At 41.9% G+C, this 27,779-nt stretch overlaps 1 protein-coding gene across 1 annotated transcript in view; it reads right to left on the bottom strand.

Moving 5' to 3' along the window:
* ELP1 (elongator acetyltransferase complex subunit 1) overlaps positions 1-27,779 on the bottom strand; it is a 60,519-nt gene that overhangs the window by 5,782 nt on the left and 26,958 nt on the right. The window contains exons 13-35 of the mRNA XM_008141822.3: positions 25,398-25,497; positions 23,591-23,773; positions 21,094-21,200; positions 20,437-20,540; positions 19,218-19,271; positions 19,023-19,128; positions 17,852-17,967; positions 17,418-17,491; positions 16,590-16,668; positions 16,416-16,495; positions 15,100-15,237; positions 14,909-14,994; positions 14,483-14,631; positions 10,960-11,083; positions 9,996-10,093; positions 8,673-8,874; positions 6,350-6,411; positions 5,157-5,219; positions 4,705-4,765; positions 3,254-3,367; positions 2,619-2,730; positions 1,163-1,290; positions 592-743 (exon numbers count right to left, since the gene is read on the bottom strand). Of these exons, the coding sequence (XP_008140044.2) occupies positions 592-743; positions 1,163-1,290; positions 2,619-2,730; positions 3,254-3,367; positions 4,705-4,765; positions 5,157-5,219; positions 6,350-6,411; positions 8,673-8,874; positions 9,996-10,093; positions 10,960-11,083; positions 14,483-14,631; positions 14,909-14,994; positions 15,100-15,237; positions 16,416-16,495; positions 16,590-16,668; positions 17,418-17,491; positions 17,852-17,967; positions 19,023-19,128; positions 19,218-19,271; positions 20,437-20,540; positions 21,094-21,200; positions 23,591-23,773; positions 25,398-25,497 (2,492 nt within the window). The remainder of the gene's footprint in view (positions 1-591; positions 744-1,162; positions 1,291-2,618; positions 2,731-3,253; positions 3,368-4,704; positions 4,766-5,156; positions 5,220-6,349; positions 6,412-8,672; positions 8,875-9,995; positions 10,094-10,959; positions 11,084-14,482; positions 14,632-14,908; positions 14,995-15,099; positions 15,238-16,415; positions 16,496-16,589; positions 16,669-17,417; positions 17,492-17,851; positions 17,968-19,022; positions 19,129-19,217; positions 19,272-20,436; positions 20,541-21,093; positions 21,201-23,590; positions 23,774-25,397; positions 25,498-27,779) is intronic.

A 27,779-nucleotide genomic window follows, 5' to 3' on the forward strand; every position in this document is an offset into this window, starting at 1 on the left:
TGCCCCCTCAGATATACCAGCCCCAGCCAGCTGGCTCCCTCTTCCCAGAGGGTCAGGAACCAGCTCAGCAGGGCCCAGCCTGCGAACCTCTAAATCTTAACAACCCCAAACTCTCCCTTTTGCTCTTTCAGCAGTTTCCCACGGTTACTGTCATTCTTGATGGCACACACACACCCCTCAGCATAATCAGAAGTAACAAGTCAGATTTAACATCAAACAGAAGGAAGAGCAGTTGTCTGGGCTTCCTTTAGAGAACTCTGATACCACCCCTAAGTCTGAACACTCCTCACCCCCACTCCAAGCTCATCGAAGGCCAGGGGCAACTGTCTGACTTTCCCATATTCTGCAGGAGTGTTCCATGCAGAGAGGAGAAATAAAAGGGAACGCAACCTCAGCCACGGTGTAACAGTCGCTGTACAGTCAAACAAAATCTTAGCGATCGCTTCATCATAAGTCTCAGATAACTGAACTGTGGCAAAGTATGTTTTAAGGACAGCAAAGTCTTTTGCTTTGACTTGTAAGAGACTGTGTGAGTGACATAACCTGTGAAATGATGAAAAAATGCACCTTCTGTCTTTGAGGAAAACTTACAGGCGTAACTGAGTGCTGGTGGCTGAGAGTCCAAATTTCTGGAAGGGACTTCTCCATTAGCTTCAGGGTATCTTCGAAGGCCTTCTGCAATTCTCTTCCTTGCTCATCGAACTCGAAGAGAAAGAGCACCTTTAAAATGCAGTGTATTTCATCTAGGACAGAAACGTGAGGGAGAGCTCAGTTGTGTCCAGTTTCTCTCTCATATAAAAAACATTTAATATCACACTGCAGTTGCCATCTCCCACGTTTTCTTCTCTCCTCCCCAAAGCTGGAGTAATCTGACACATCTACTACAACAGGAAAAACCACACTGAGGGCCCAGGCAGGAAGCAGTGTCCCACAGCCCTTCACCTTGCCTCAGTGCTCAGCTCTCCCAGCGCAGGTACCGGGATGCCAATAGAAGGAGGCTTCTGGGGACCGGCTGGGAAGGGCTGTTTCAGGAATGTCCCTAAATGACACTTCCCGTTGACAGTTTTGGTCTTTCCTCCAGTTGGAGAAATTCTGTCTGTCTGTGCTGTCCATTTACTATCTGCCTGTGGGCAGGAACTGTCAGTCAGTATTGAGCAGGTACCTTTCAATTTTTCAATGCCCTGCACCACTTCATTCAAAGCCTCCAAAAGGGCCAGCTCCTCCAGGGGGTTTCCTTCTTTGAGGCTGTGCTTCTTCCGCTCTGCCTTACGGCGATTCTTAGATGATCGCCTGTTAGAAATTAGAGAGCTGTTTATAAAGGGCTCTTCTTGTGCTGAACATATTAAAATGAATGTACCTGTTGGCCACTAACTTTCTGAGAAACCAGGCATCTACAGATGGTATCTGTACTTGGGAGAAATGGTGATGAGCTGTTAAAAGTGACTTAAAAAAAAAACCCACAAAACTTGGAGAGGCAAGTCTTATAGGCAGAAATAAGGAAAACCCTAAAAAGTATTATCTGGCCTGATGCTTTCATTGAAATACAGATGAAAATGAGGTCACATCTGATAATAAGAGCTAAACAATATACAGAACACTGAACTTGAATTTTATAATAAAAAACAAATTTAAAGGCAACAAAATAAAACTTAAATTAGAAGATAAAGACATACTAGATTGGAATCTGAACATAATAAAATCTATACAAATCCGATAGTCTTTCCTGCCTTGGGTCATTAATATGCCATTTCTTTTGTCTGGGGCTCTCCCAGCCCAACTTTTTTTTCCAAATGTATTTGTATTGATTTCAGAGAGGAAAGGAGAGGAAGAGAGAAATAGAAACATCAATGATGAGAAAACGTAATTGATCAGCTGCCTCCTGTACACCACCTACTGGGTATTGAGCCTGCAACCGGGCGTGTGCCCTGACCAGGAATGGAACCATGACCTGCCTCCTGGTTCATAGGTTGACGATCAACCACTGAGTCACACCGGCTGGGCTCACCCCAACTTTTAAACACCCAGTTCTAGTCACCTTTCTTACAGTTTCTGATCACTCCCCACATCCTCAAGATCAATTCAGTTGAATTATATAATCTTGTATTGGTCTCCCAAGTAAGGCTCTAACTCTTACAACTCAGATCTCCTTAAAAGTTTTCTGCAACCTTCACTACAACTATAGGTGTTCAGTAACACTTCTACAAATTGCTACACTGAGTAAAAGTGTGATGACATATTTACTTCCTCTTCCAATCCTTAGCTTGAACTGAAGCCTAAAATCGTTTTTCTTTATAATATTTTTATTTTTTCAGTGCCCACCCATTATAGTCACATAGTATTTATTAAGTGAATAAAATCAGATGTTTTATAAACTGATACGCAGTGTGAGGTTCGTGTGGGCACTGGGTGAGCACACAGGCCATGAAGCTGCAGGGGAAACATGTGAACACCAAGAATAACCTATTGGATGTGCTGGGACAGGCCTTGCACAACTTCCACGTGGCCTTGAATGTTCTCCGGTTCCTGCAGCAACATCCTGGTAGAAAACCGACCCATTTACTTGGACTTTCTCTATTGCCCAGGGTACGGTGGGTGTGATGGGTAAACATGATACATACGCTGATATCCTGGAGTTGCTATGGGAATATCTGCCACTCATGTCACTGCCGTTCATGACACTGCTAGTTTCAGAGAAGAGGTCAGACTGTTGACCGCGGGACGCCTCATCATCTAGAAAAGAACCAGATGCGGAATGAAAACTTCCTGCTAAGGGTTTACCTTTAGTGGGGTAGGTGGGTTATAGTTAACCAGGGCATAGCTAAGGATGGATGAAAATTATTACAAAGTTGATCTCAAAATGAAATGAGATAATATTAAATACAATTATTACTATATACCAGTACACCAGTACCAAACCTCTTTAGTCTTTTCTTCCTTTTTATTACAGCAAAAGAACTTTTAGAAATGAGGAGACTTATCTTATAAAACACAATGGTCAAACACTCTGGCTGGGTGGGACGACGGGGAGGTTTGGCAGAGTGCCTCCCATTCGTGCTCGGTGCTGCTCCCAAGCCCTCCTCACACACACACACACACACACACACACACACACACACACACCGACACACAGCCCCCAAGGGCTTTCACAGAGGCTTAGACTCCCCACGACACAGTACCCACACCGCAGGAGGCACAATAAGCAGCCGACCACCCCTCCCCAATCCCAGCACCGATGGTTTCCATTAACACTCACCCAGATAGACACGCTGTGCTTGCTCCTTGAGTTCTCGAACCACCAGTAAACGTTTTTTATGGTGACTGAAAGTGGTTGTCTGAGAGTCTAGAAAAGCCATATAGTTTTTCTGGGCTGGGGTGAAGATGGAAAATAATTTCAGCATGATGCTTAAGCAAAGAGAAAACTAGAGGGGAAAGGCGAGAGCTGGAATTTACCAAAAAGAAATAGATTACTAGGTTTTCCAAGGATGATTTTTTTCCTAATGAGTATTAACCTACACCGTTTTAGGAAAATGAACTAAACTGAGATTCCAGATCTTAGAACTCATCGACATCATTCTAGAATACTCTTACCACTAAACATACAAAATCACCTGAACAGACTTGATACCTAACCCAAAACAGACCTGGCAAACCAAAGGAGCACAGGAAGCTGTTAACACAAACAGGAGGAAAGTCACTGACAGGCGTCCCAAACACAGGAGTGCTGCCTATGCAGATGAACTGTCAGCGCTTTCCTACGTTCTCAACAGTGGAGACAGTTTAAGAGCTGGCTAATGGACGCTGTGGGGCCAGGAAGGGTGCTTTCAGTACCCAGATCCGGGTACCCAAAGTGAATGGTACAGAAAGAACCCTCCTCGTTTTAATTAGAATGGGAGGAGGGAGCAGGCCGGTAGGAACGTGAACACATGTCAATGTCAGGAAGACTAGACCTTACTTACACTAGCCTGCACTAAAAATGGCAGCGCTGGAAGTCAACCCCCCACTCCCAAAGTTCCCACCAGTCAAGCTGATGTCCTTCTTTTCAGCTGAGCTTGGGAGGGTCGCAGTGACACAGAGTACTCTACACCTGGAAACACCTATCTGCTCTCTAGGAACCAGCAACCTCATTTGCGAAGGTTCTTATTTTCATTTTGAAAAAAATTCAAACCTACAGAAAAGTTGCAATAGTTCAATATACATACATAAATCCCACACAGAACCTCAATTTACCAATTCTTAACATTTTGCCATATTTTGGGCTTCCAGTTTCTACACACTCTCTCACCATTATTTTTGTAGAAACTTTTGAGAATAAGTTGCAGATATGACCCCTTCTTAATACTTCAGCAGCTCTTTCTTAAGATAAAGACATTATCTAATATTACCTAATATAAACACAATATAATGATTAAATGTGGAAACTGTGCATTGATACAATACTATTCCTTTCAAGTTAATCAACTACTCCCAAATGCAAAGGTTCTCACTCCTATCTTATCACAGACTTTAACCTTCAAATATTTCATGTGCTACCACCTAACTGGTTAGCCTGTGAAAAACCCTGGTCAGAATTGAGTACTACACCAGTGGAGAATTCTGACGGACTCCATTTAACACATGAGCCAAGGATGTAATAACACCAGGAACGCACTCCCAACTCACCCCTCCACTTCAAAATGAGAAATTCTATTTAAATGGAACCCTCACCTTCTAAAATGGAAGGCTTTATGTTGGTTTCTATAATATCCAGCCTGTTATACTTGTAAACCTAAGAGGAAACAGACAGTAATTTTAGGCAGGATACATTCAAGTTGCCAGAAAGTTCAGACACTTAGAAAGAAGTGGATCACTTCAGAGGAGTGAGCCTCCTATAAGACAACCATTGGAAATGCAACTAATTTCAGTAGAATACAGCAATATTTCACACTTAGAGGAACAACTAATTCCCAACATCAAGGATAAATTTTTTATTATTATTTTTTTTTAAGGATAAATTTTTAAATGGTTTAAAAATCATTGCTTGTCCTTAGGGTGGGAACTGAACTACCACTTCACTTCACGAGCTCAGAGGGAAGGCACTGCAGCTGACCGTCCCCCCTGCACGCCTGCTCTTTTCTGCTCAGCACCTAATGCTGGGAGGGTTGTAAACATTCCCCTACCAGTCTCAGAGCATCTTCCCAGGCAGCTCCTTCTAACAGCAAGAGCACAGCTTCTTCATAATCCTGACAAAGGAACATCAAGGCAAACAGCAGGTTAAGGGAGAAAGCATGTCAGAAGCCCCTCTGCCTTCCCAGCTATCCTCCGGTCCCAGTTCTATCCCTGGCCTGGCCTAGAGCTCATGCTCAGTACATACTGATCCGAAACACAAAGGAGGGCATGCATTCTGCAAAGAGCACAAGGTAAGTATCATCTCCCTATTTCCCTAAGCATCAAAACCACCGAACAGGTCTGCTAAAAAGGCCCAGTTGGTTGGAGCGTCGTCCTGTGCACTAAAACGGTTTCGGATTCAGTTCTGGGTCAGGACACATACCTAGGTGCAGGTTCAATCCCTCATCAGGATGCATAAAATAAGTTAATTTAATTAAAAACATAAAATTTTTCTTCCCAGACCCCACTGGATCAGCTGGTACGCGCCACAGTAACAGGCCCACACCACAGATTCACAAAGGGACATAGTAGGATGTGTTTTGTTTGACCTACATGTGTGTGTGTTGTATTGAGATAAAAACCTGCTGAGGTAAAAGAGATATTTCCAATAGAGAGCATGAGTGTAAAAGCCAAAAAGGTATTTAAAGTCAATCACCTTGTTTGAGAGTGGTTCTTTCTCACTCTTTCTAGTTTGCCAAATAAACATAAAAAGTACGACTCCCTTGAGATTTAATTTAGTACTTTCTTCCAAGGTCAGACCACTAGAACATATTATAGTACAGCTCTCTGGTGTTCTACATCCCAGCACTCACATAGAGACATATTGAATTTAGATTTCCAAGTCAAGATGGGAGACATTAGGGCAAACTATCTCTGAACGTCCTAATTATCCACAGTTGTTCTTTTTTATCACATTAAAAAAAAAAATTACTGATTGATTTAAGAGAGAGGAGAAAGGAGAAAGAGAGAGAAGAGAATATCAATTTCTTGTTCCACTTATTTATGTATTCTCTGGTTGATTCTTATATGTGCTCTGACTGGGGATTAAACCTAAAACCTTGGCATATCGGGGCGATGCTCTAACCAACTGGGCTACTTGGCCAGGGCCTACCATAGTTTTTTAAATTTTCATGATCTGTGAGGTACAACTAGAAAGTCCTTGCTTGATAATGGGGCACTTTTAGAAAGGAGAAAGTGAGCTTACCTGGGCGTACTGTTCCAAAACTGTGGCCGCCTCACTGTGCTTACTCTGCTCAACGAGCTTTCCTGCAAAGGTAACAAGAAGCATTTGACCACAGTTGGCTTATACGGAACAACAGTTCTACCAAAACCCAAGTTGAAATGGTTTTGGGTAGTACTATTTAAGTAAATATGGTCTCATACAAACTGGAGATTGAGCTCTACAGAGTAAAAGTATACATTCCAATCTACCTGCTTTAAAACAGCATTTTCATAAGTGCTAAGACTGTTCCAGAGGATAATAACAAAGTTAAACAGATTTTTCTGCTAAAGTGTTTCATTAATATGTCTTCATTATGTATCAAACTATGTACTTTGTGAATTTCTTTAAGGCAGTGGTCGGCAAACGGCGGCTCGCGAGCCACATGCGGCTCTTTGGCCCCTTGAGTGTGGCTCTTCCACAAAATACCAGGGCCTAGGCGAGTCTATTTTGAAGAAGTGGCATTAGAAGAAATTTAAGTTTAAAAAATTTGGCTCTCAAAAGAAATTTAAATCGTTGTACTGTTGATATTTGGCTCTGTTGACTAATGAGTTTGCTGACCACTGCTTTAACGGAAAGAGGCAGGAATACCATGGAGTTTATCTTGAATGGAAGTTATAATCTAAATTTAGCATGAGATGTGAAAACCATGTATAATCAAAATTAGCCATGAAAAATGCTTACAAAGGCATGGATAAGGGAAGCTGACCTAGTAACTCTCACTAATCTGTTTTGTCTTCGTATTGGAAAAAACTGCTATTTGCTTGGTTGAGCACTAGGTGGAGCTAGTTGGCTTATGCTTGGGGTCATGCAGTGTTTTTAGATCCTAGAATCATAGTCCGTCAGCCCAGTTGAGATAATCACACTATGAGAGGCACATAGGACCAGAGGCTAAGGGGGTGGAAGATTCATGCCTCCCGTCTCATGCTAACTCCAGGCCACATTATGACTGACAAAAACAGAGTCACCTATCTTTTCTTTATTTTGCTGGCTCATGTTAATTAATCAAGTTAATGTGCACATGAAGCAACTCTGCCATATAACATTTCTCAAATATCACTATATAATATTTCTCAAATATTTCTGGCCACTGCTTTCCCCACCATTTTCTGCTAAACATCTGGAGGACTAGGTGTTCACCATAAGGCAAATGCAAGCTAAGAGTTGTAAAGAATTTAAAAAAAATAACAGGTCATAGGTCATAGAGCTAGAAGGTATAAACTACCAAAAATACCAGTTTCTAAAGCAGAAGTAACAATGGAGCCAGAATGAATAAGTAAAAGGGCTAAAATAAAAAATTCTCACACTTATAAAAAGAGTTCAGCTTGGAAATTGAGAGGGCTTACTGAAGAACCTACATACAGATCTAATAACCAGAAAATGCCAGAAAAAGAAAAGTGATAATCTTACACATTTTTATATTTCCAAGGAAAAGAATAATTCAAATATGTACATACATTTAACAGGATATAATTTGTTTTTTTTAGGAATGATTTTTACCCCCTTAGAAACAATAATAATTAATAAAGAAGTAATATGTACAAGTCTCCTGGAAGGGAAAGGGGAAAACATACTAATCAATCTCTTACTTTGGCGAGAGGACCAGACCCTCTCCTCACCTCTTCTCACAGGCAGACCTTAACCTTTCCTCTGCTCTAAGAAGTCAGACTTGGCATAGCCTCGCCTCTGGTCCGATCAGTCCTTAGACCCTGAAACACCTAAACTGCCTTCGTTTCTAATCTGCAAATGCTTATGCATTTGGCCTCTTCTTTTACCTCATTTCTGAAAACTGCTATTATGGTTTCCAACAACCTACTCTCTATTCCGAATAGCCTCACCTCAAAAATCATCTTTAGCTTTATATAGGGCATATGGCCATCCAGTTACATTCCACTAAGCGTGGCCACATAATGTTAGTGTTGGTGAATGAGATGGAGAAGTAATAGTGTGACTTGTAGGTCATTTCCAACTTAAAGGTAAGTGTGCGCCCCAAGGAATGGAATGAAGATGAGATTAACCCAGCTACAGCTCTCTGCCCAAGAGATGGCAGAGCCATTCAACAGGACGACTAGTCAGATGAGAGATAAACCATTTTATTACACCATTGCGTCTTAGGACTCCTGTCATAGCAGTTTAACCTTTACTCTACTTAGTAAAGCATTCCAAATTAATTTTTATTGAGTATGGGACTGCGTTAAAGTATGCTGCCCTAAATTTCTTTGCAAAATTGCCAATTAAAACAAACAAACAAAAAAAGAATAGAAAAACCTCTGGAGAAGTTCTCATTTTGGGGAACATGTGTGTTTACCTGCCAGAGCTCTGCCGAGGCCAGCCAGCTGCTCTTTGCTCAGCTGAAGCTGGGCCGCCACACAGAGAGCCTGCTGCCAGCTGCCAGCAGCCACAAAGGCATCGAGAGCTTTTTGGTGGGCACCACAGCGGGCAAACACCAGCCCCCCTGGCTCATAGAGGTGCTCCTGCGTCAGGTGTTCCCCGTAAGCAATGCTGATATCCTGTGACAAGAGATGTAGGGTTGGTGAGGAAAGGTGACAATCAATGTTTAAGTCTCCATTGTAGGCTGCCTTAGTTGCTATACTTGAAACTCTTGAATTTAGGAAAGTCCTACAGTTGATCAGTGAATCCAATCATTCTTCCATTCAAAACCTTACTGATGATGTGCCATTTATTCACTTAACAAATAATTACTGGGTACTATTCAGGACAGTGACAAAGATGCTGCAGTGCAAAAATAAAACCAAACCAGCAAAAAATCAAACAGTAACAAGAACCACCACCAAGTTCCTGCTCTAGAACTAAGAGAAAGGATCTGCAGCGGTAAAGGCCCGGGGAGCAGTGACAATAAAGCACATGAAGAGTGAGAGAGAGTGTTGCAGGCCGAGGGCAGGAAGGCACCGTGGCCACCGGGCAGGAACATGTATGGAATACACAGGAGGAATACGCACGAAGGCTGGTGTGACAAGCAAAGAGCATGGGCTTCCTGGCAGAGGAGACCTGAGCGTTTTGAAGGACCAGTGGGGCTAAAGGAAGGGGAAGGCAGAGGGCTGGCAGAGGCAGTGGGTGCTAAAGAGGCGGTCAGGAGCCAGATCATAGAAAGATGTGAGCAATTTGCAGATGAACTGGAAATGATGGCAATGGATGACGGCACCGTGAGCAGTGGTTAACAGCACGGGATCCGTAGCCTAGGTCAGCCGCTTCACAGCCCCAGGTCCTTAGGCAAGCTGTTTTCTCATCTATAAACTGTGCACACCACTATCACGTTTTTATGGGAATTATATGTTTAGCTCACCAATGAGAAAGATCTGCACTTTGCAGGATGATCAGTTATGGGGCAGAGAGGCCAGGCTGCGGAGGGCGGTGGAAGCAGGGGCCCACGTGGAGGCTGTGTGGGTATTCCCCACGAGGAATCTGGGACAATACCTAGGTTTCTGGCCTGTGCAAGTTCTTCAGAGTAGGAACAGGGCAGAACCACTGTCTCAGATAAGAAGTTCAAGGTGAGGCTAATTTGTCTGAAGATGAACCTTGAAACCAAGTACAGTGTTATGGACCCAGGACCCTCACCCTTTCCAACTAAGGCACAAAGCAAAACCAGGAGTGCGTTTCATACACCACGCACCTTGTGCTGCTGCGAGTCTGGTGGATATAACTTCAGAGCCTCATTATACAGGTTCTTATCCTTTATTAAGTTTAAGCATTCTGGGAAGTGCTCGGGTCCTGCAGGAATAAGATTCATACATACACAAGCTTAAGAGTTGGAAGCAGAAAGGATTTTATTTTCACTAACGGTCTCTAAACAAAATCAACAGGGACGATTCCAAGACCTGCACAATCAGAAAATCTGGAGAATGAATCCAGGAATCTGAATTTTAATGAATACCACTGCAGATTCTGAGGTATTAGAAGAACTGCCTAGGATCAGAGTTCTACTTTACAGAACTTTTTCACACTACCCCTGATCAATGACCATCCAGCCCAATTGGTTCAACCTCCTTAAGAATCCCCTGGGATGCGTATTAAACATACACACGCCAAGTACTGCCCAGCCCTAGTGACTCTTCCCTGTCCCCCTCCCAGCCCTCAGGAAGGAATCGCAACTGCTGAAGCCAGAGGCTGCAGCCCAGGCCAGGGCCGGGGGTGGAGAGGGGGTGTGATCAGAGCACCCGCCACTGCGCTTGGCCCACCCCATCACTGATGAGTGAGACCGGCTTCCAGGGCACCGCAGTGGGCACCTCGCTCCAGACAAGCCAAGCTTCCTTCAGGTGTTTGCAAACACCACGAGAACAGGGAGTTATCTACTAATTTTGATTCTGAGACAATGAAGTGAATTTTGGAGGCAATCATTCTTAACCCAAAAAGGATCTGCTCTATTTCCCTAGCTGCAGAGCCCCTCAGCTCTTTAAAAGACACTTGCTTTATCCTCAGTTCTCAGAACATACAAAATCAGGTGTATTTTTGTAATTGTTGAAGATTTCAGGAGTGGAGAGTGAAGCAGTGTGTGTTTAACTAACATTTTAAGTTATACCTGCCTAGTGCCAAAGAAAATCCGAAGTGGAAATAAGCACAGTAATCCTCATACTCACCACATTTGCTGAGGTGGCCAATGGCTTTTTCATACCGTTTCAGGTATTTGTCTATGGTGAACCGCTGATAATTAGTTTCCATTTTCTTAAGTGTATTAAGAAATGGGAGATATTCTTTTGGATCCTAAAAAAAAATTATAAATAGAACTTTATTGCTTGTGATCATATTTACTTATAAAAATAAATATATAATAATCACAGCAGTAAATCCAAAGCTACATAATTTTAAAAATAGGTACCATATTAATATATTAATTACTTTTTTATATAATACTAGTGTTCCGGTGCACGGATTCCTGCACATTGAAAGGAAATTAATTAGAAGAAATATTTTAATATCACTATTCTCCCTTTCTCTATAATAGAAGTGTCAACCAAATTAATGACAATGACAGATCAAAACACATGCGTGTGATTGGCGCCAGTGAGAGCTTTATATGTATTGTGTGTACACGAGTCAACTGAGCCTTTTATACACATACATACACACACACACACACACATATATAGAATAAACTTGCTTAATTAGACCAGCTTTCTGATTTAGCTAAATTTTTTCCAACCCAGTGACGCACCCAACTTCTCTTTCAGGTAATTGTCAGCAACACAGCAGTAAATATCAACACAAAGCAGATTATTATTATAGATCACGCAAGGAGAACAAAGGGTAAAATATTTAACTGCAGTAGTGTTTGACTATATTCTGTGCAGTGAGAAAACCTGAAGTCATTTTCAAAGTCCACCATGTCTGTCTTCTTTTCAGTTGGGTCAAGTTTCTAAACTTTCTAAATCTCCGTTTGCCGGCTAATGAAAAGAAAATAGGATTCTACCGAGTCTTCCTATCTACCTACTCCAGGACTTCTGTGAGGATCAAATGAGATGAGGCACGTGAAAAAGCTTCACAGACATTTGGTTAAAGTGTGAAATGTTTGCACCTGGCTATAAAGCAAGTCGAGTTCCTGGGCTGAAGAAACGCCAAGGAGGCTAGTTACTAGGGAGAAGAAGCCAGGCGTCGCTACATGATGTCATTACCCGGTGCCCACAGTGACCGTTTCTGGGCTGGGCTGGGCTGTGGGCCACATTTTGCACCATGGGGTCTTGGCAGCATTGGCTGCAATTTGGTGGGGTGTCACTCCAGGGTGGTGGCAGGGCCTATGTCCCACTTGGGGGAAACTGAGTGTTGGTTTGTCGGCACCAGGTCCGTGGTGCCATTTATTTGTAAATGGCCAGTGCGCATCATGGCAGCTCCTGCATTGAGCGTCTGCCCCCCTGGTGGTCAGTACGTGCCATAGCTACCAGTCAGATGGACACTTAGCCTTTTACATATATACTAGAGGCCCGGTGCACGGATTCGTACATGGGTGGGGTCCCTCAACCTGGCCTGTGCCTTCTTGCAATCCGGATCCAGTCTGACATCTCCCTGAGGGATGTAGCAGTGCCGAAGCGGCAGGTGGCCAGGGAGGAGCCCCAGCCTGGCCGGGCGCAGCTCCACTGCTGCTCATCCCGGCCCTACCAGCCGCCACCACAGCTACGCTCGCCAGCCATGAGCCCGGCTTCTGGCTGAGCAGTGCTCCCCCTGTTGGGGTGCACTGATCACCAGGGGGCAGCTCCTGAGTTGAGCATCTGCCTCCTGGTGGTCAGTACACATCATAGCAACCAGTTGTTCGGTCATAATGGTCACTTAGGCTTTTATATATATAGATAAGTAGAAAAAACTAAACTATATAATACAACTATTTTTGTTTTGCTAATCCTAAGGATACTTTTCCATTGATTTTTAGAGTGTGTAAGGGACAGGGAGAGACAGAGAGAGAGAAATATCGATGTGAGAGATATACATCGATTGGTTGCCTCTTTTATGCACTCAGACCTGGTCGGGGGATTGAGCCTGCAACCAAGGTACATGCCCATGACTGGAATCGAAACCCTTTAGTCCGAGGGCCAACACTCTCTCCACTGAGCCAAACCATCATAATACTTTTGATGAAAATGCTTAACATATATGGGTGTTATTAGCTTTCATTAGGAATAATGACTACTTCTTACCTAAGTCTCACAATAGACACTTATTTCATAGGCTAATAAGGAAAACAAGGTTCCAATCTGTAAGATATTCAACAAATGCATCCAAGTTTCTCCTAAAAGTGCAAGGCACTGTGTTTAGAGCTGTTTCCATGACACGTCAAGCCCTCCATTTGCAAAGGCAAAGTTATACTGAGTTGGACACAAAACTCTGAGGCCCTGTCAACCAAGTTTTTGTTGGCACTGATCCTCTCCAGCTCGGTGCCATGCCCTGTAAAAAAACTATTTTCTTCCTGAAGGAGAGATGCTTCCTGTTTTTAATTCAATTTCACTGGCAGACACGTAAGAACAATACAGGAAAAATATTAAGAGTAAATAATTAATGTTCATGCATGTGATGTAGGAGATGACTACAGGCCAAAACATTCAATCATGTACAAGGAATGCAACATAACCCTGAAGCTCAGGAAAGGTAGTCTAGAAGAGGACAGACTGGATGCAGGGGTAGACACGGTGCAGTGGAATACACGGGGGCCATCTCCTCCAGTCCCTGGGCGGTGGGCAGGGAGGCAAAAATGGCTTACTGGAATCCCTGGCTGAGGTGGCTCAGTTGTTTGGAGTGTCATCCCGATTATGGGTTCGATCCCATCAGGGCACCAAAAAAGAAAAAGAACCGCTTACTGGGCAGATGCCACCTTGACATCCTTTGACCAAGACAAGTGAGAATTAGCCAGGTGAATGGGGAGGGTGAGAGGGGAGGCAGAAGTCATGTTATCCACAAAGGTGTGTGGTGGCTAAGGCAACAAAAGCACTGCCTTTCCTCCACGGGCAGAGAAAAGGGGACAACGTGAAGAGATGAGGACAGAGATACCCAGGGAACAGATCACAGAGGATGTTTAAGTAATATTACAGCCTTTGATTTCATGCTGGGGCCATGGGGACTATAAAGTATTTAAACAGAGGAATAAAGGATCAAGTTTTCCTTTTTGGAAAGGTCACTCTGACAAGAGCAAAGAAAGGAATGGTAGGGGATGAAACCAAGGCTGTACAATAGATAAAAAAGGTGCAGGCCAGGGGCGCTCAAACATTTTGACTGTAGCATGCTAAGGGGGACAGAGGCCCTGAACCTTTCTATTCTCTGTGTTCTACTTTCCACTAGTAAATGAGCTACAAAATAGAGACCTGAATTGAAATACGATTCACTTGTTCTATTTCCTTGATAAGAGGAGAATTTGTTCACACATATGCCTATAATATTAAAAATAACCACATAATTTTATTTCACTTGCTCAACCTAGCAATCAAAACACTTTGATAAGCAAAGAACTATGATAGAGAATGGCGCTTAGAAGCGTGGGCCCGGAGACTCTCAGATCTGCCTCCAGGCCTGTGCTCCCAGGACAACATCGGGCAGAACACTGAACCATTAGGAGAGGGATTCATGCTGCCATGATTACATAAACGAGAACCAAAAAGATGGCAAAGTAGCAACTCCACGTACCTTCTGTGACTTCTCAGCTACCATGAGGACCAAATCAAAGTCATAGGTCCCAAGAGAATGATCATATAATTCATTCACATCCACCAGCAGCAGCAAATACTTCAGGGCCTCTTCAGCACTCACACCATCAGGAACAGGGGTAGTGCTTCCTGTCAGAAAACAAAACAGAACAAACCATCTGGGCAAAAACCCACACACCTGGCATCATAACCAAACGACAAAGAAACACATTTTCCAATAGACAGATATTTCTGAGTCTTTTGTACACGCAGCACTGAAAAGAATGACACAGATCTTAAAATGGCCAGTCAAAGGCCACACGTTAAATCCATGCTGTGACACTGGTCCGCTCAGTGCGCTCTCCCGAGCTGGGAAGGCTGAGACAATCAGGCCCCGAAAACACTCTCTCTGTGAACGGGTCTCTACCTTGAAGCTCGTGTACCTTCTGCAGCACAACTTCCAGTTCTGGGGTTGTTTTCTTCACATGAGAGGTGAGGATGGACAGGCAGTACCTGAGGTCAGACGCAAAGAGCAACACAGGATGAGAAGGATGAACAGAGTAAGGACAGCTATGTGCTTGTATCATTCACAAGACGCCCCTAACGCGGCACACGTACTTGTCAGGGTCTATGCTCTCCATGGCAGCTCGCATGGCATCGCAGATAAGGTCTACTTTACTCCCCTCGAGACCCCTGGACTGTGGGACAGTGTCGGGAACTGGTGGAGGGTACATGGTAGTTGTGACATCTTCTTCCCTAAGAACAAGTGTGTATTAAAAAGTCATTAACTGAATATGTGTCCCCCCTCAAACCATTCACATAAATCCAGGTGTGCTGATGAGACAATAAATAAAAATAGATAGCTATTTAAAAAAAAAAGCTACTGGAAAAGTTTAATTATAAAAATACTCATATAAGATAAAAAAATGGAGAAATTTATTGAGAAATGAAAACATGTCTAAAAAAGACCTGTACAGTGATATTCATAGGTGTTTTATCCAGACAGCCCAAACAAGGCACAGACCAGGTGTCCATCAACTGGGGGATGAATGAACAAACTAGTATATTTATACAGTGGAATCCTATTGAGTGATAAATAAGATGGATTTTGAATACATGTAAAATGGATGAATCTCAAGATAATATAAACTATGGGAAAGGAGCTTTATTTACATAGAAAAGTAAATATTCTGAATCCATTTATAAAATTCCTGAACATGTAAAACTGATCCAGGGTGTAAAACTCCAAAGAGTGGCTGCCTAGGGGTCAGGGACTGACTGAGAAGGAACTGGGGGGAACTTGGTCGAGGTTCAGGTTACATGGAAGTATACATTTGTCAAAACTCACTGAAGGGTACATTGATGGTTGCATTTCACTATAAATACAACGGGACCCTGTATGCAAACGATGCACTCTAGATAATGCTATGCAAAATGAAATACTGTGGTAAAGGTAGACTAATGTCTATAATTACCTTGAAATTAGTCTAAAAATAGATGATGCATGAACCGGTGGCAAATAGTGATAAAGCAAATAGAGAAAAACATGAATCTAGAATCTAGGTGGAGGTACAGGATGCTCATGTGACAATTCTCTCAACTTTTCTGTTTCAAATTTCTCATTAAAAAGTTGGAGAAATGGTCAATGCAGACATAAGAAGACACCATTTTCTTTTAAATTCATAAGAACAAACAGTTTTAAATGTCTACCTAAAAATAAAGTCAAATAATAATTCTGACCTACATACTTAAAGTCTTAGTTTTAAATAGACTGTTTTAAAAAGGAAAAATCCAGTACATATGGTTAAGAGTTATAGTGATAAAAAAATACTAGACATTAATTTTTCTCCTCTAGCTATCTATCTATTTGATTTCTTTAACTAGAAGAGAGAAAATCATGGCTATGATACTCATGAATTATTCAAAATACTTACTTCAATTCTGTGAAAAACAAATTAATATGATTTACAGAATCTATCTGCTTTATGAAGGACTCCACATTTTCAAGAAACACCTACCCAAAAAAATAAGGACAAAACATTTTAGTTCAGATCACATTAGTTCAAGTCTAAAGTAAGCTAGGGTAAACAGCAGCATGAGCAAGTTACCTTAGGGTTATGATCATAAATCAGATTGAGATTAATTCTCAGTTTTCTCATGCATTCAAATGCTTCTTTAAACATAAGCCTGTGAAGAGAACGGACAGAGAAGGCATTTCACAAAAACTAAGCTCCCTGGACCCAGCATGTTCTCATTATGATACAAACCAGTTCTAATGAGATTACAGTCCAAGTGCCAAACAACTGCTAATGGGTTTTCACTCTGAAATCACAGAATAAAAAATCAGCTACCAAACTCATTTACCTTCTGAAAAGGAATGATTTAATCATCATGGCAGGGTGAGGACTACATCCTCACAGACACACTCATCATGGAACTTGGGTCTTTCTTAACAAAATAATGCAAAGCTTCTCCTGTACCGAGTCAGACAATGAATCATTTCCCTCCTAACGGTGGCTCAGGCACTTTGGGTCATGGGCTCCCTGCGAACCTGAAAGCCTTGGGCCTCCTGCCTAGAAAGACATGCAGACACAGTTGGTGCAGTGTCCCAGGTTTACAGGCCATCTGAAGCCACACGGGTCCCCTTAGGCTAGGAAGCCCTGACTTACACGATGAGCTTCATGATCCCTTCTGTGGAAATGTCACTATACCATATGGCATTAAAATCAGTGTGGACCATGTCACCACAATCAATTTAATTAATAAACATTAAAAAGAAAAATCAAAGTGTAAAAAAAAAAAAAGCCTCTGAGAATCTGATTGATGCATCTGTAATGAAAGTTTTCCAGACTTTTAGGTTTTAAACCTTGAAAGGATACTTATGATCTTCACACATAAGTCATAACAAGCTAACTAGTCCTGTACGCGGTACTTACTTGTCCAACCACTTCCGAATCTGAGCTAAAACCAGGGCTCGATGATGAACAACTTCTAAGTTTCCCCTTGGCATCTTAAAATATATAAATCAAAATAATAATGTTTTAAATTAAATAGAAAACATTTAAATACCCAGGCTACACAACTTTACCTAACTTCACAGTGAACTACCACGCGAGGTAAAATGAGCCCACTTTTAGCATAATCTAGTTGTGCTCAATATTTATACTGACTTTCCAGAAAAGCTTCCCTATTAGCCTTACTAGGCAGAGCCTGTATGAACACTCCTTTGTAAAGCTAACAGAACCTGGCAAGGAAAGACTTAGAGTAAATTACTGAAAATGAAAAGAGAGCCTAAAATACAATCTGCAAGAACTGTTTGGTATTGACTGTCCAATGGCAATCAGAAACACAGCCTGAAAAATCAGCTTACCTGTAATATCAGCTTTGTGTCCTGGGGCACAACAGTGACAATGCGTGAACCCCTCTCCACCATCCGAAGTGTTTCCCCATTAGACGCGTGACTGCTGCTCAGACCTGCCTGTAATGCTAGAGACAACATGGGCCTTAAGAATCACTGTCATGACCAGGCACTCTCCATTACCTGCAGCTGAAACTGCATGTTATCTGAAATACAGGACAGCAGTTACTAACCAGGCTCCTTTGCTCTCCCACTCAACCTCAAGACCATCAGCCTTTCTGATAAACAGTCTCATCCCTCGAACTTGCCCTCTCTCAGAGCCTTCATGCATATTCTCACACACAACTCATCAACTGACTTGGAAGACACAGGGAGAATGGGCAGCTTCTCTCTTTCTTAGCACTATGATCATACCAGGGAATGATTCCATTTCCAAGTTAGAAACAAGGAAAATAAATGGGGATTTTCAGAATAAGGAAAACACACACACAAAGGGGGGTGGGGTTGAAGGTGAGGGGATGGGTGGGCAAGGAATAGAAGAAATAACAGAGCCAATTTCCTACAAACCCCAGACAAGTGGTCGGCAAACTGCGGCTCGCGAGCCACATGCGGCTCTTTGGCCCCTTGAGTGTGGCTCTTCCACAAAATACCATGTGCAGGCGTGCACATACAGTGTGACTGAAACTTCGTGGCCCATGCGCAGAAGTCGGTTTTCGGCTCTCAAAAGAAATTTCAATCATTGTTCTGTTGATATTTGGCTCTGGTGACTAATGAGTTTGCCAACCACTGCCCCAAAGTCCTTCAGAGGGTACAGCGGAGGGTGGCCACAGTGAGAAAAGATTACAAAGAAGTCACAGCATATTGCTCGTTTGGTATTTACTGGTAACTCAAAGTAAAATATTAATTACATAATGAAATTTCCTGAACAATTTTAACTTTAGAATATTCTGCTTAAGGAAGGACTTCCTTTTCTGGAAGTCTTTGCTAACTAGTGCAGGATGACTGAACTGCGATGCTGTGCTGAGGTTAGGGACGAAGGAACTAAACTCTAATGGTATTCTCCTGTCCAGGACTCCACAGTCAAAAGCCAAAGTAGGTGAAGAATTTGAAACTCATCAAGACCTCAAAGGACAAAAGATAGCAGAAGCGGGACCATTTTCTATTTTACACACTGAGAACTTACTTTTTAATGAAGCATCACTCAGACAAAAACACTGGCAGGTGTGAGAATGAGTTGTTAACAACAAAAATTCATCATATACTGCAAATGATGTGATATTGGAAGCAACCTACAAGGCAAGGGAGACAAGGGGAAATTTAGCTTTATTACTTGGAGGCAACACTGAAGAAGATCCGTCACCAAACCAAGCCTTTATACCTCATTGTCATTGATGAAAAAGCGACACCTGTTAGTCAGACCAAGGACATATTCCTGCAAAGAAATAAAACTGAAATTATAAACAATTCTAACCAAACTAGTTAAACCTAACCTTTCAATCACACAGTTCTACTGACCTGTGATTTCACATCTAAGTCTCTGTAATCAGGGCTGAATACAGATATGTTGGATGTGGTTGGTCCAGACGCCATCCAACCCATCTGCAGGCCCTGTCATTTCTATCTCCTACCTGCATCTCAAATATGCCACCTTTCTGCCCTCTCTGCCTCCACCCCAACAGTCACTCCGATCTGGTTCCTTTCCAACCCACTTCCCACCTGGCAGCCAGAAAACATTTCAAACCATGAAGCAAATCACATTATTCTGCTGATTTAAAATTACTAATAATCTTCCTACCTCTGTTAAATAAATAAAAAATCCACACTCCTTCCTATGGCCTTTCACTGAGTCCCAGCCACACTGCTTCCATTCAGTTCCTCGAATAAGCTAAGCTCTTTCCAAGCTCAAGATGTGTACAGTTCCTTGTCCCTGGAACACTCTCCCTTCCTCAGGGAGCCTTCTCTTCCTTCACAGCTCAGTACACACACCCCACCATAGAGCTTTCCACCAAAGTAGGTCCCCCATCCTCACAGCAACCATCTTCCACTTAGTCCCCAGTACCTCACCGTTCTCTGTCATTACACCCTGCTTGTTTCCTTCATTCTCCCATTGGAGGGGCTAATCATATAATCTGTTGATAGATTATAAAGTCCACAAGAATAAGGGATTGAACAGCTGTTTTGCTTTATAACAAATGTATCCTACCACCCACCACAATTATAGGCATTTTAATATTTGATGAATGACAGCCTACTGAATACTACTTTCAAGATTACATTTCTGTTGTTCCCAAAAGGTATTTAATAAAACTAACTTTGACTGCTTTGTACAACTGGGGATGAAAGTTTGCTAACTGCATTCTATTTTTAAATTTATAGCTCCGAGGAAGGGATTAACTAAAGCCTGCTTACCAGGCAACCTCTTAATTCCATCTTACAGAGGAAGCTGGGGCTCCGGGAACTGTACCTTCTCAGTGTTGCCTTACAATTTAGTGGAGACCCAGGCTCACATCCAAAGCCCATACACTTTGTACCTAATGCTATCAGATCTTGGGTCCCTACTTTTAAGTGGTAAATTTTTCTGCCCTGTGATCACTTACCTTCCCTCCAATCATGGCCAATTCAGTCTGTGTGCATTCATAAGGAATTTGAACAGGAAATCCACCCGGGTTCTTCCAGGGTTCAACAACTGGAGAAGGTGAATCTGCAGGATTAGCAGATGAGGTTTACCAAGAGCTGATCTGCTCTTTGTAAAAAACGGTCCCATTAATACTTACTAAAACACTTAACATGCAATTTGGATTACTTTCCAAATGTATTCTGGAAACTCATTAGGGTATTCCAATTCATTACAAGAGAAAACAGGTAGTAAACACCTGCCGCCCTGGCCTGTGTGGCTCAGTTGGTTGGAGCATCATCCCATGCACTGAAAGGTTGCTGGTTCAATTCCCCATTAGGGCACATGCCCAGGTTGTAGGCTTGATCCCTGGTAGGGGGCGTTAAGGAAGAAACTGATCAATGTTTTGCTCTCACAATGATGTTTCTCTCTCTCCCTCTCCCTTCCTCTCTGTCTACAAGTCAATAAAAAAAATCTTTAAAAAAAAGAAAACACCTGCCAATCCTTGCTATAGCTTAAGGTTTTCCAGAGTAGTTAAAAGACCTAACAGTCAATGTGGCACAGACAAGATACAAGTCATGTTTTTAACAATGAAGCATCATATAAGTCATAAATATGTTTTCCTAACTGTGATACTCACCCCAAAGGTACTTAAGTATCTGACCACCAGCTAGCTGCAATGCTACTGTCTTGGTCTTGGAATTGCAACACAGGCTGATTATGACCCCATCCACTGTCACAGATGAACTGACAAAAGTAATCAAAGGGAGAAAGGGGATGTGAACAGATCTAGTTTTTCTCAAAAGTAGTGACATTTCACAGATTTTGCAAAACAGAAAAAGAAACAAGCAATTTCCTTTCAGTGCTACTCTGCTTGTTTCAATACAATATACACATCACACACACACACACACTAAACTTCTGCAATCACAAGCCCAGATAAAGCGATTACCTGTCACATCAAACTATTTTCCACAATACAAATAAACTGGAGTCTACATTGTGAAGTCCATCATTCCTATTCTGGCAGCAACTCATTATAACTTATTGCCACTTACCACCTTCATTAGACATACCTGGTACCAATATTATTTCTGTATTCTTAAAATATAAACTACATTAATGAAGCAGTGAGTCTGTAGGAATATAGAACACTCCCTATCACTATCATATTCGTTCATGGAAATCTGTGGGTCTTCATTCATGGGGAGAGGAAAAATGTGCTGTTGCCATTGTATTTTTTCCTGAGTCAATGAACGGATACATCTTAAAGAGACTAGATATGTCTTAAAGGAAGTGAAAGAGAGAGTGATTTAAAAAAAAAAATGATTCCAATGCTAACATTTATTCAAAGATTTTTTAACCAATTTATGAAATACCAAAATGTCCCAAGTTTTGTGAGGATAAATTATCTGTAAGTTAAGAGAACAGACTGAGGAGCTAGTCTTGCTGGGACTGGGATCTCAGGCAAGCTATTTACATGCCCTGTGCCTCAGCTGTCTCAGCTGTAAAATGCTAACAGTACATATTCCAAAGAGGCACTGTGAGGAATCCGTGAGTTAATATTGGTAAAGCACTAAGAAGAGTACCTTTTACAAAGACAAACTGTAGTATGTAAGCTATTAAGAGCTGCAAGCTAATCAAGGGACTTTATATTCCTCAAAAACATTGATATTGTATATGAACAAACAGTCTTCTTTTGAGAAACAAAGGTCAAAGCAACAGAAATATATTTTAAATGACTTTCTCATTACCTTTTCAGTAAATGAAATGACTGCCTCTAGCTTTTTTTCTATAAATAATTTTAAATTTTATGTCTCAGCACTATGTTGTACACCAGAAATATAATATTGTTTGTCAAGTGTAATTAAAAATAAAAATTTCTTAAAAAATAATTTTAAATTTTGAAAAGTAGAAATTTCATAATTTAAACATATCTAATGAAAACTGCTCTGCTTTTCAAAAATCTTTAAGTGCTACATGTAGCTACAACATTTTCTGCATCGAGACATATTCACAAAAAACTTTTAAAAATATAAAGAGTTATGAATCAGATTAGGAGTTCAATACTGCATCAGAATGTTTGATGTATACAATGAGGAAAGGTTCCTAATTTTGCAATAAGGGTTTTCAGAGTTTAAATCTAAGCAGATCTTCCATTACAAATGAAGCTAGCGAGTAATATCAGTGTAGGCCCATGGTGCCCAGGGTGACACTGGAAACCTGAGGATTTCCCAGAGCTGCCCGGACAATACTATCTATCTACTGCACAACAGAGCTTGCCTTACAGAAAACAGCATTCATGAACTAGAAGGTGTTACATGACAAAGACGCAGTCAGGGATCAAAATGAAACTCAAGGCTAGGGGGCAGTGAAATTTAGCAAAGAAAAATAAAGGAATCCTATAAAATGCAATCTACCATGACAGAAAACAGATCTCTCACTGATTGGGGATGGTGGTGGACATAGAGGGGTATGTCACAAAGGGCAAAAGGAAACGTTTGTGGGGAAAGTATATGTTCTATTTCCTGATTGTATGGCTTCATGGATGCATACAGATATCAAAGTTATCAAATTGTACACACAAATTTGTGTAATTTGTTGTGTGTTGATTATACCTCAGTGAAACTATAAAGTTAAAAAATAAAAACAAAAAGATGATTAAAAAAAAGAAGAAAAATAGAGGAGACTTTTCAGTAGTAAATGCGTCATGTGCCAAACAGAATGTAAAGAGAAAGAGGCCAGACATCAAAATGCAGCACATATAAATAGGTCTTATAACATAACTGATTTTAATAACTAACAAGGGTAATCAGAGTGACTGATTCTCATGGGCTAGCAATTGCCTTGTTGGAATGTAAGCATATGCTCAATTAAAAATTTTAACACACTTCAAAATGTTTTGCCTCATCTGTTGGTATTTGTCCTCTTTTTCACCACTTCTTAACCCATTTTCAGCCTGTATTTTGACATGACTCAAAACTAGACTTAACCTCTTGCCAAGTGTGTCTGACAAGGAAGCTACTGCCTCTTAACCTACCTCACTAGAAGCTAAAGAAAGTCCTATGCTCATAAGGACAAAACAGAAAAGCATAACTCTACCTATTACCACATGGAACACAGAAGAGCTGTGATACCTAATAGTGAGCTGTCCTTGCTGGTCATCTGTCTCGGCAGAGGCCACGGTGAGACGGTGAATGACGGACTGTGGGCTGGACTGACGGTGGCGTACGGCCAGGAAGACGTCTTCTTGGATCCAGGTGAGAAAGCTGAGCTTCAGTGGATTTACTTCTTGATCTTCCCCATTCTCAAATTGAATTCTGTTTTAAATATTGAAGAATATCCAAGAATGAAACTTTAATACCACTGAGATTTGCCTGAATGAAGGAAGAATGAAGCACCCTGTATACAGTCAACACCTAGTTATTTGTAGGGTCAAAACCTGAAGTGATGTCAAATACTAAAAACCCCCAAAATACTGTTTGTCTGGTTCGAAAATGTGGTTTCTGATTACTTAATATTATTTCTTATTCTCTGAGAGCTTTAGATTTATGAATCTGACCACACAAGAAAAGTGCCTGCCCCGGGTTGACCCTACACTAATAAACCCAGAGATTTTCCGCTGTCCCATTTACCAGCATTCAAACCAAACTGCAGCAGCTAGTTGGACTTCAATAGAATGGGTCCTTTCCCAAGCATCCCACACCAGAATGAATACATTAACTTGAGTCTCCCTGCCTCTAACATCTTCTGCAGTGTTTATGCAGCAGAGGACAGCACTTTTTGCTGCCTCATGCAGGAACTCATAACGATCACTTCTTGCCTTTGAGTTTGAGCAGCAAACGCTCAGCGTGCACTGAAGGAGCTGGGTCTCTAGCCCAATCTTCCTCCTCGACCAGCTCCTAGGACTCAGCCTCTCCACTGCACGCAGCCCCATGCAGGAGCATCCCCACCTGGTTCTTGCCGACATTCTTCTGCCCACCACACCCCATGTTCCCAAGCCTTCTCTGCAATCCTAACCTAGTCCTAGTCCTTCTTCAAGGATTGATGAGGATTCGCGTCCTTCATGAAGTCTTCTCTAAATGAAACTATATTCTACATTGCCTTACACTTCCTTCCTCTAGTAGTTTCATGTCTGTGAAATAAAATCATCCATATAAATGTTTTTTGAAAACTTTTAAGCATTATATAGGCAGCCCCCAAATCATACACAGGTTAGATACATATATATATACATTTATGAAACATATTGCATACATTTAAGAAACATTGAGTTATTTGCTCTAGTTAGTTTATTATTACTATTAATTTAGGAATAAATGCTCCCAGGAGACAGAATAGAGCAGGAATTAAGAGCACAGACTTATCAAGAATAGACTCAAATCCTGGATTCTCACAGGAATGGCATTATAATTTATAAATTGGCTTCTGGGTCATTTTATAATGCCTATAGTATACCTGAGGTATTCAATTATACCCAGTCATTTCTAGTGTTATTTCCATGGGAAAATGTATTCTGATTTCCAAACTGAGAGCCTCAAAACACAGCACCCAGAGGTTTTGGAGTGTAGGAGGAGGCAAAGACAGGCTGCTGTAGGTCAGCCATATGTGAATAACCTAGACATCCTCATTTAGGTACGTGAATGCAATCTGCCCTGTCGTTCATCTCCATCTTTCCCATGCAATGTTTCCGTGGAGAACCACGGACTGTTGAGAAGAATGGGTTTTAGGCTGGTTTATCACTTGGGCTCTCCTGCACCCATCATCCTACATGACATTCGGAATCCAGGTAAGTGGCTTCCCCAAGAGGGCTTAAAAGCTAGCACCAGGTGTGGTATCTACTTGTTCCACTCAGCAACAAGCACAGGACAACAACTGGGTAATTTAGGAGTAAATGCTGGCTCCTTCTGTTCCCAGACATTCCCATAACTAAGAACCACCTACTTGTATCTCTTTTCCAGATGAGGTGTCTCAAAGGAAACTTTAAATCCACTTCCACCCACAGCTCCCAGTTTCACCGTGGGATCCACACTTGAACTATCACCTAGAAAACAAAATTGCAAATTCAGTCATATCACACTATGAACACTTCTCCTCATATTAAATTTATGAGGTTCTAGAAGTCAAACTACTTTACAAATAAAGCAATCTAGAAAACAGTCACATCTCAATCTCTTTTTAAAATCTCTGCCTACCTTTCAGGCTTAACCAAATCTTCTTTCCCCTTCATACTACCCCAGTCACAATCCTCGCTGTGCCTCAGCAAGACCAGGGAAGGGCTGCCCTCTCACGCCAGTGCTACTTCCTCCACTGCCCCACCACCACCTCTCACCAACCTGGCATCCTTCATCAAAAGATATTCTCTTTCCATTCTTGATCCAGTTTATTCACTGCACAGCAGCCAATACAACCCTTTAAAAAACTGAGTCAGAACACCACACTCTTCTGCTCTACACCCTCCGGAGGCTTCCTGTCTCACACAGAATAACACTGAGGTCTTACCAGAGCCTCCGAGGCCGACAAGAGCTGTTTCCTGTCACCTCTCTGACTCCACCCACCACCCTCCCCTTACCTCCTCTGCTGCAGCCTCCCTGAAATCCTGGCTGTTTCCTACACAGAGACAAGCACCTTAGCCATTGCTCTCTACTCTGCCTAGAACAGTGATGGGCAACCTTTTGAGCTTGGTGTGTCAAACTTCACCAAAAAAATTGAGCGTAACTCGGGTAGTGTGTCACTTTGAGGAAAAAACTAACTCCAAGACTCTAGTCGCAAATGTTTCATCCTCAGGAGCAGCAAATGTTTCATCCTCGGCATGCGGCTGCGTGTCATCAGAAATGGCTACGCGTGTCAGTGCTGACACACGTGTCATAGGTTCGCCATCACTGGCCTAGAACGTTTTTAACCCAGGCATTCACATGGCTCCCTCTCCAATTGCCACTGGGTCTCTGCTTAAATGTCACCTTCACATAGAGGCTTGCTGACCACCTAAAAGCAAAGCCACCTTTCCCTGCCAGCCCTTATCCTCATGCTCTCCCATACCCAGACCTTGCTTATTTTTCTCTACAGCATTTACCATCTCATAGACTTCAACTTTTATTTACTATCTTTCTCCCCAACTAGAAGATAAACTCCACAATCGTATGGACTAGAATAAAACGTGTGATATAAGAGACAATCAATAAACATGGAGGGGGAAAAGGAGCAATACCCGGGACACATCAAATGTCTCCTATGCAAATTCTGGCATCTAATATGTCTCCACTGGACTCAGATGTGCACTACTCACCTCCAAGTTGTTCATTTGGAACACAAGCTCTTTCCCTTCGGTTCAGTAGCCCTTATCAGTATTCTGACTTGTCCACTCCGAGACCGCAAACTGGAATATTCTGATTTTGACATCAACTGCCAATCTTTCCTTTAATCCCAATACAATGCATTATTCCTCAACGTTCACTGTCACCTGCACAACAGCTGATGTCTGCTGCTTCTACACAGCAATCCTGACTCTCCCACCCACCCTCCCTCCTGCTGTGCTCCCTGCACAGGTGAGCTGTCCACACCAGGGCCATCGTCTGCAATCGCTCCATGTTTGAAAGGCTAATCTCTACATCCTACACTCTAATAACAACGCCCACAACCTTTTCCCAGACTCCTATACCCAAATACGCTACAACATTCTCCTAACTCTCAAAGGCTTCCAGCTCCCCACTTTGTATTTTTCTACAGACACTTCCCTGGCTCAAACTCTCACCATCTCCTGCCTAGTCACACTGAACAGCCTCACTGGTATGTATGTCTCCAGGTGCCCACACCATGGCCTGCCCACACACAGACACCTGACATGTCGCCCGAGAGCGGAGGTCTAACCTGCCCTATCTGATCATGGAGTTGTAAGTGTCAATATCATGAATGTAGGGTGCTACAGAGTTTCATTCTGGGGAGATAAAGGTGCTCTAAAATTGACTGTGGTGATGGTTGCAAAACTGCAAATATACTAAAAACCATAGAGTTGTACACCCTAAATGGATGAGTGGTATGAATAAAGTTATTTTTTTAAGTGAATATAGGATAAAATATTCTGTACATAGTAAAACAATAAACAATTATACAATCTTAAATTAGTATCATCTAGTAAGCACCACAAAAGCTTACTCTACATCTGATTCTTTTAAGCTAACAAAACCAGCAGTAACAGTAGTCGAGTATAAAGACAATCACTTGTTTACTTTTTATATTACAGGTTGATAAAAAAAATCTACTTCGAAAAGAAGTTAATTTTTGCTTTTTCTGATTTTCCTTAACAATGAACACATTACTATTACTTCT

The sequence above is a fragment of the Eptesicus fuscus genome, chromosome 15 (genome assembly GCF_027574615.1).
Source record: "Eptesicus fuscus isolate TK198812 chromosome 15, DD_ASM_mEF_20220401, whole genome shotgun sequence".
NCBI lineage: Eukaryota > Metazoa > Chordata > Mammalia > Chiroptera > Vespertilionidae > Eptesicus > Eptesicus fuscus.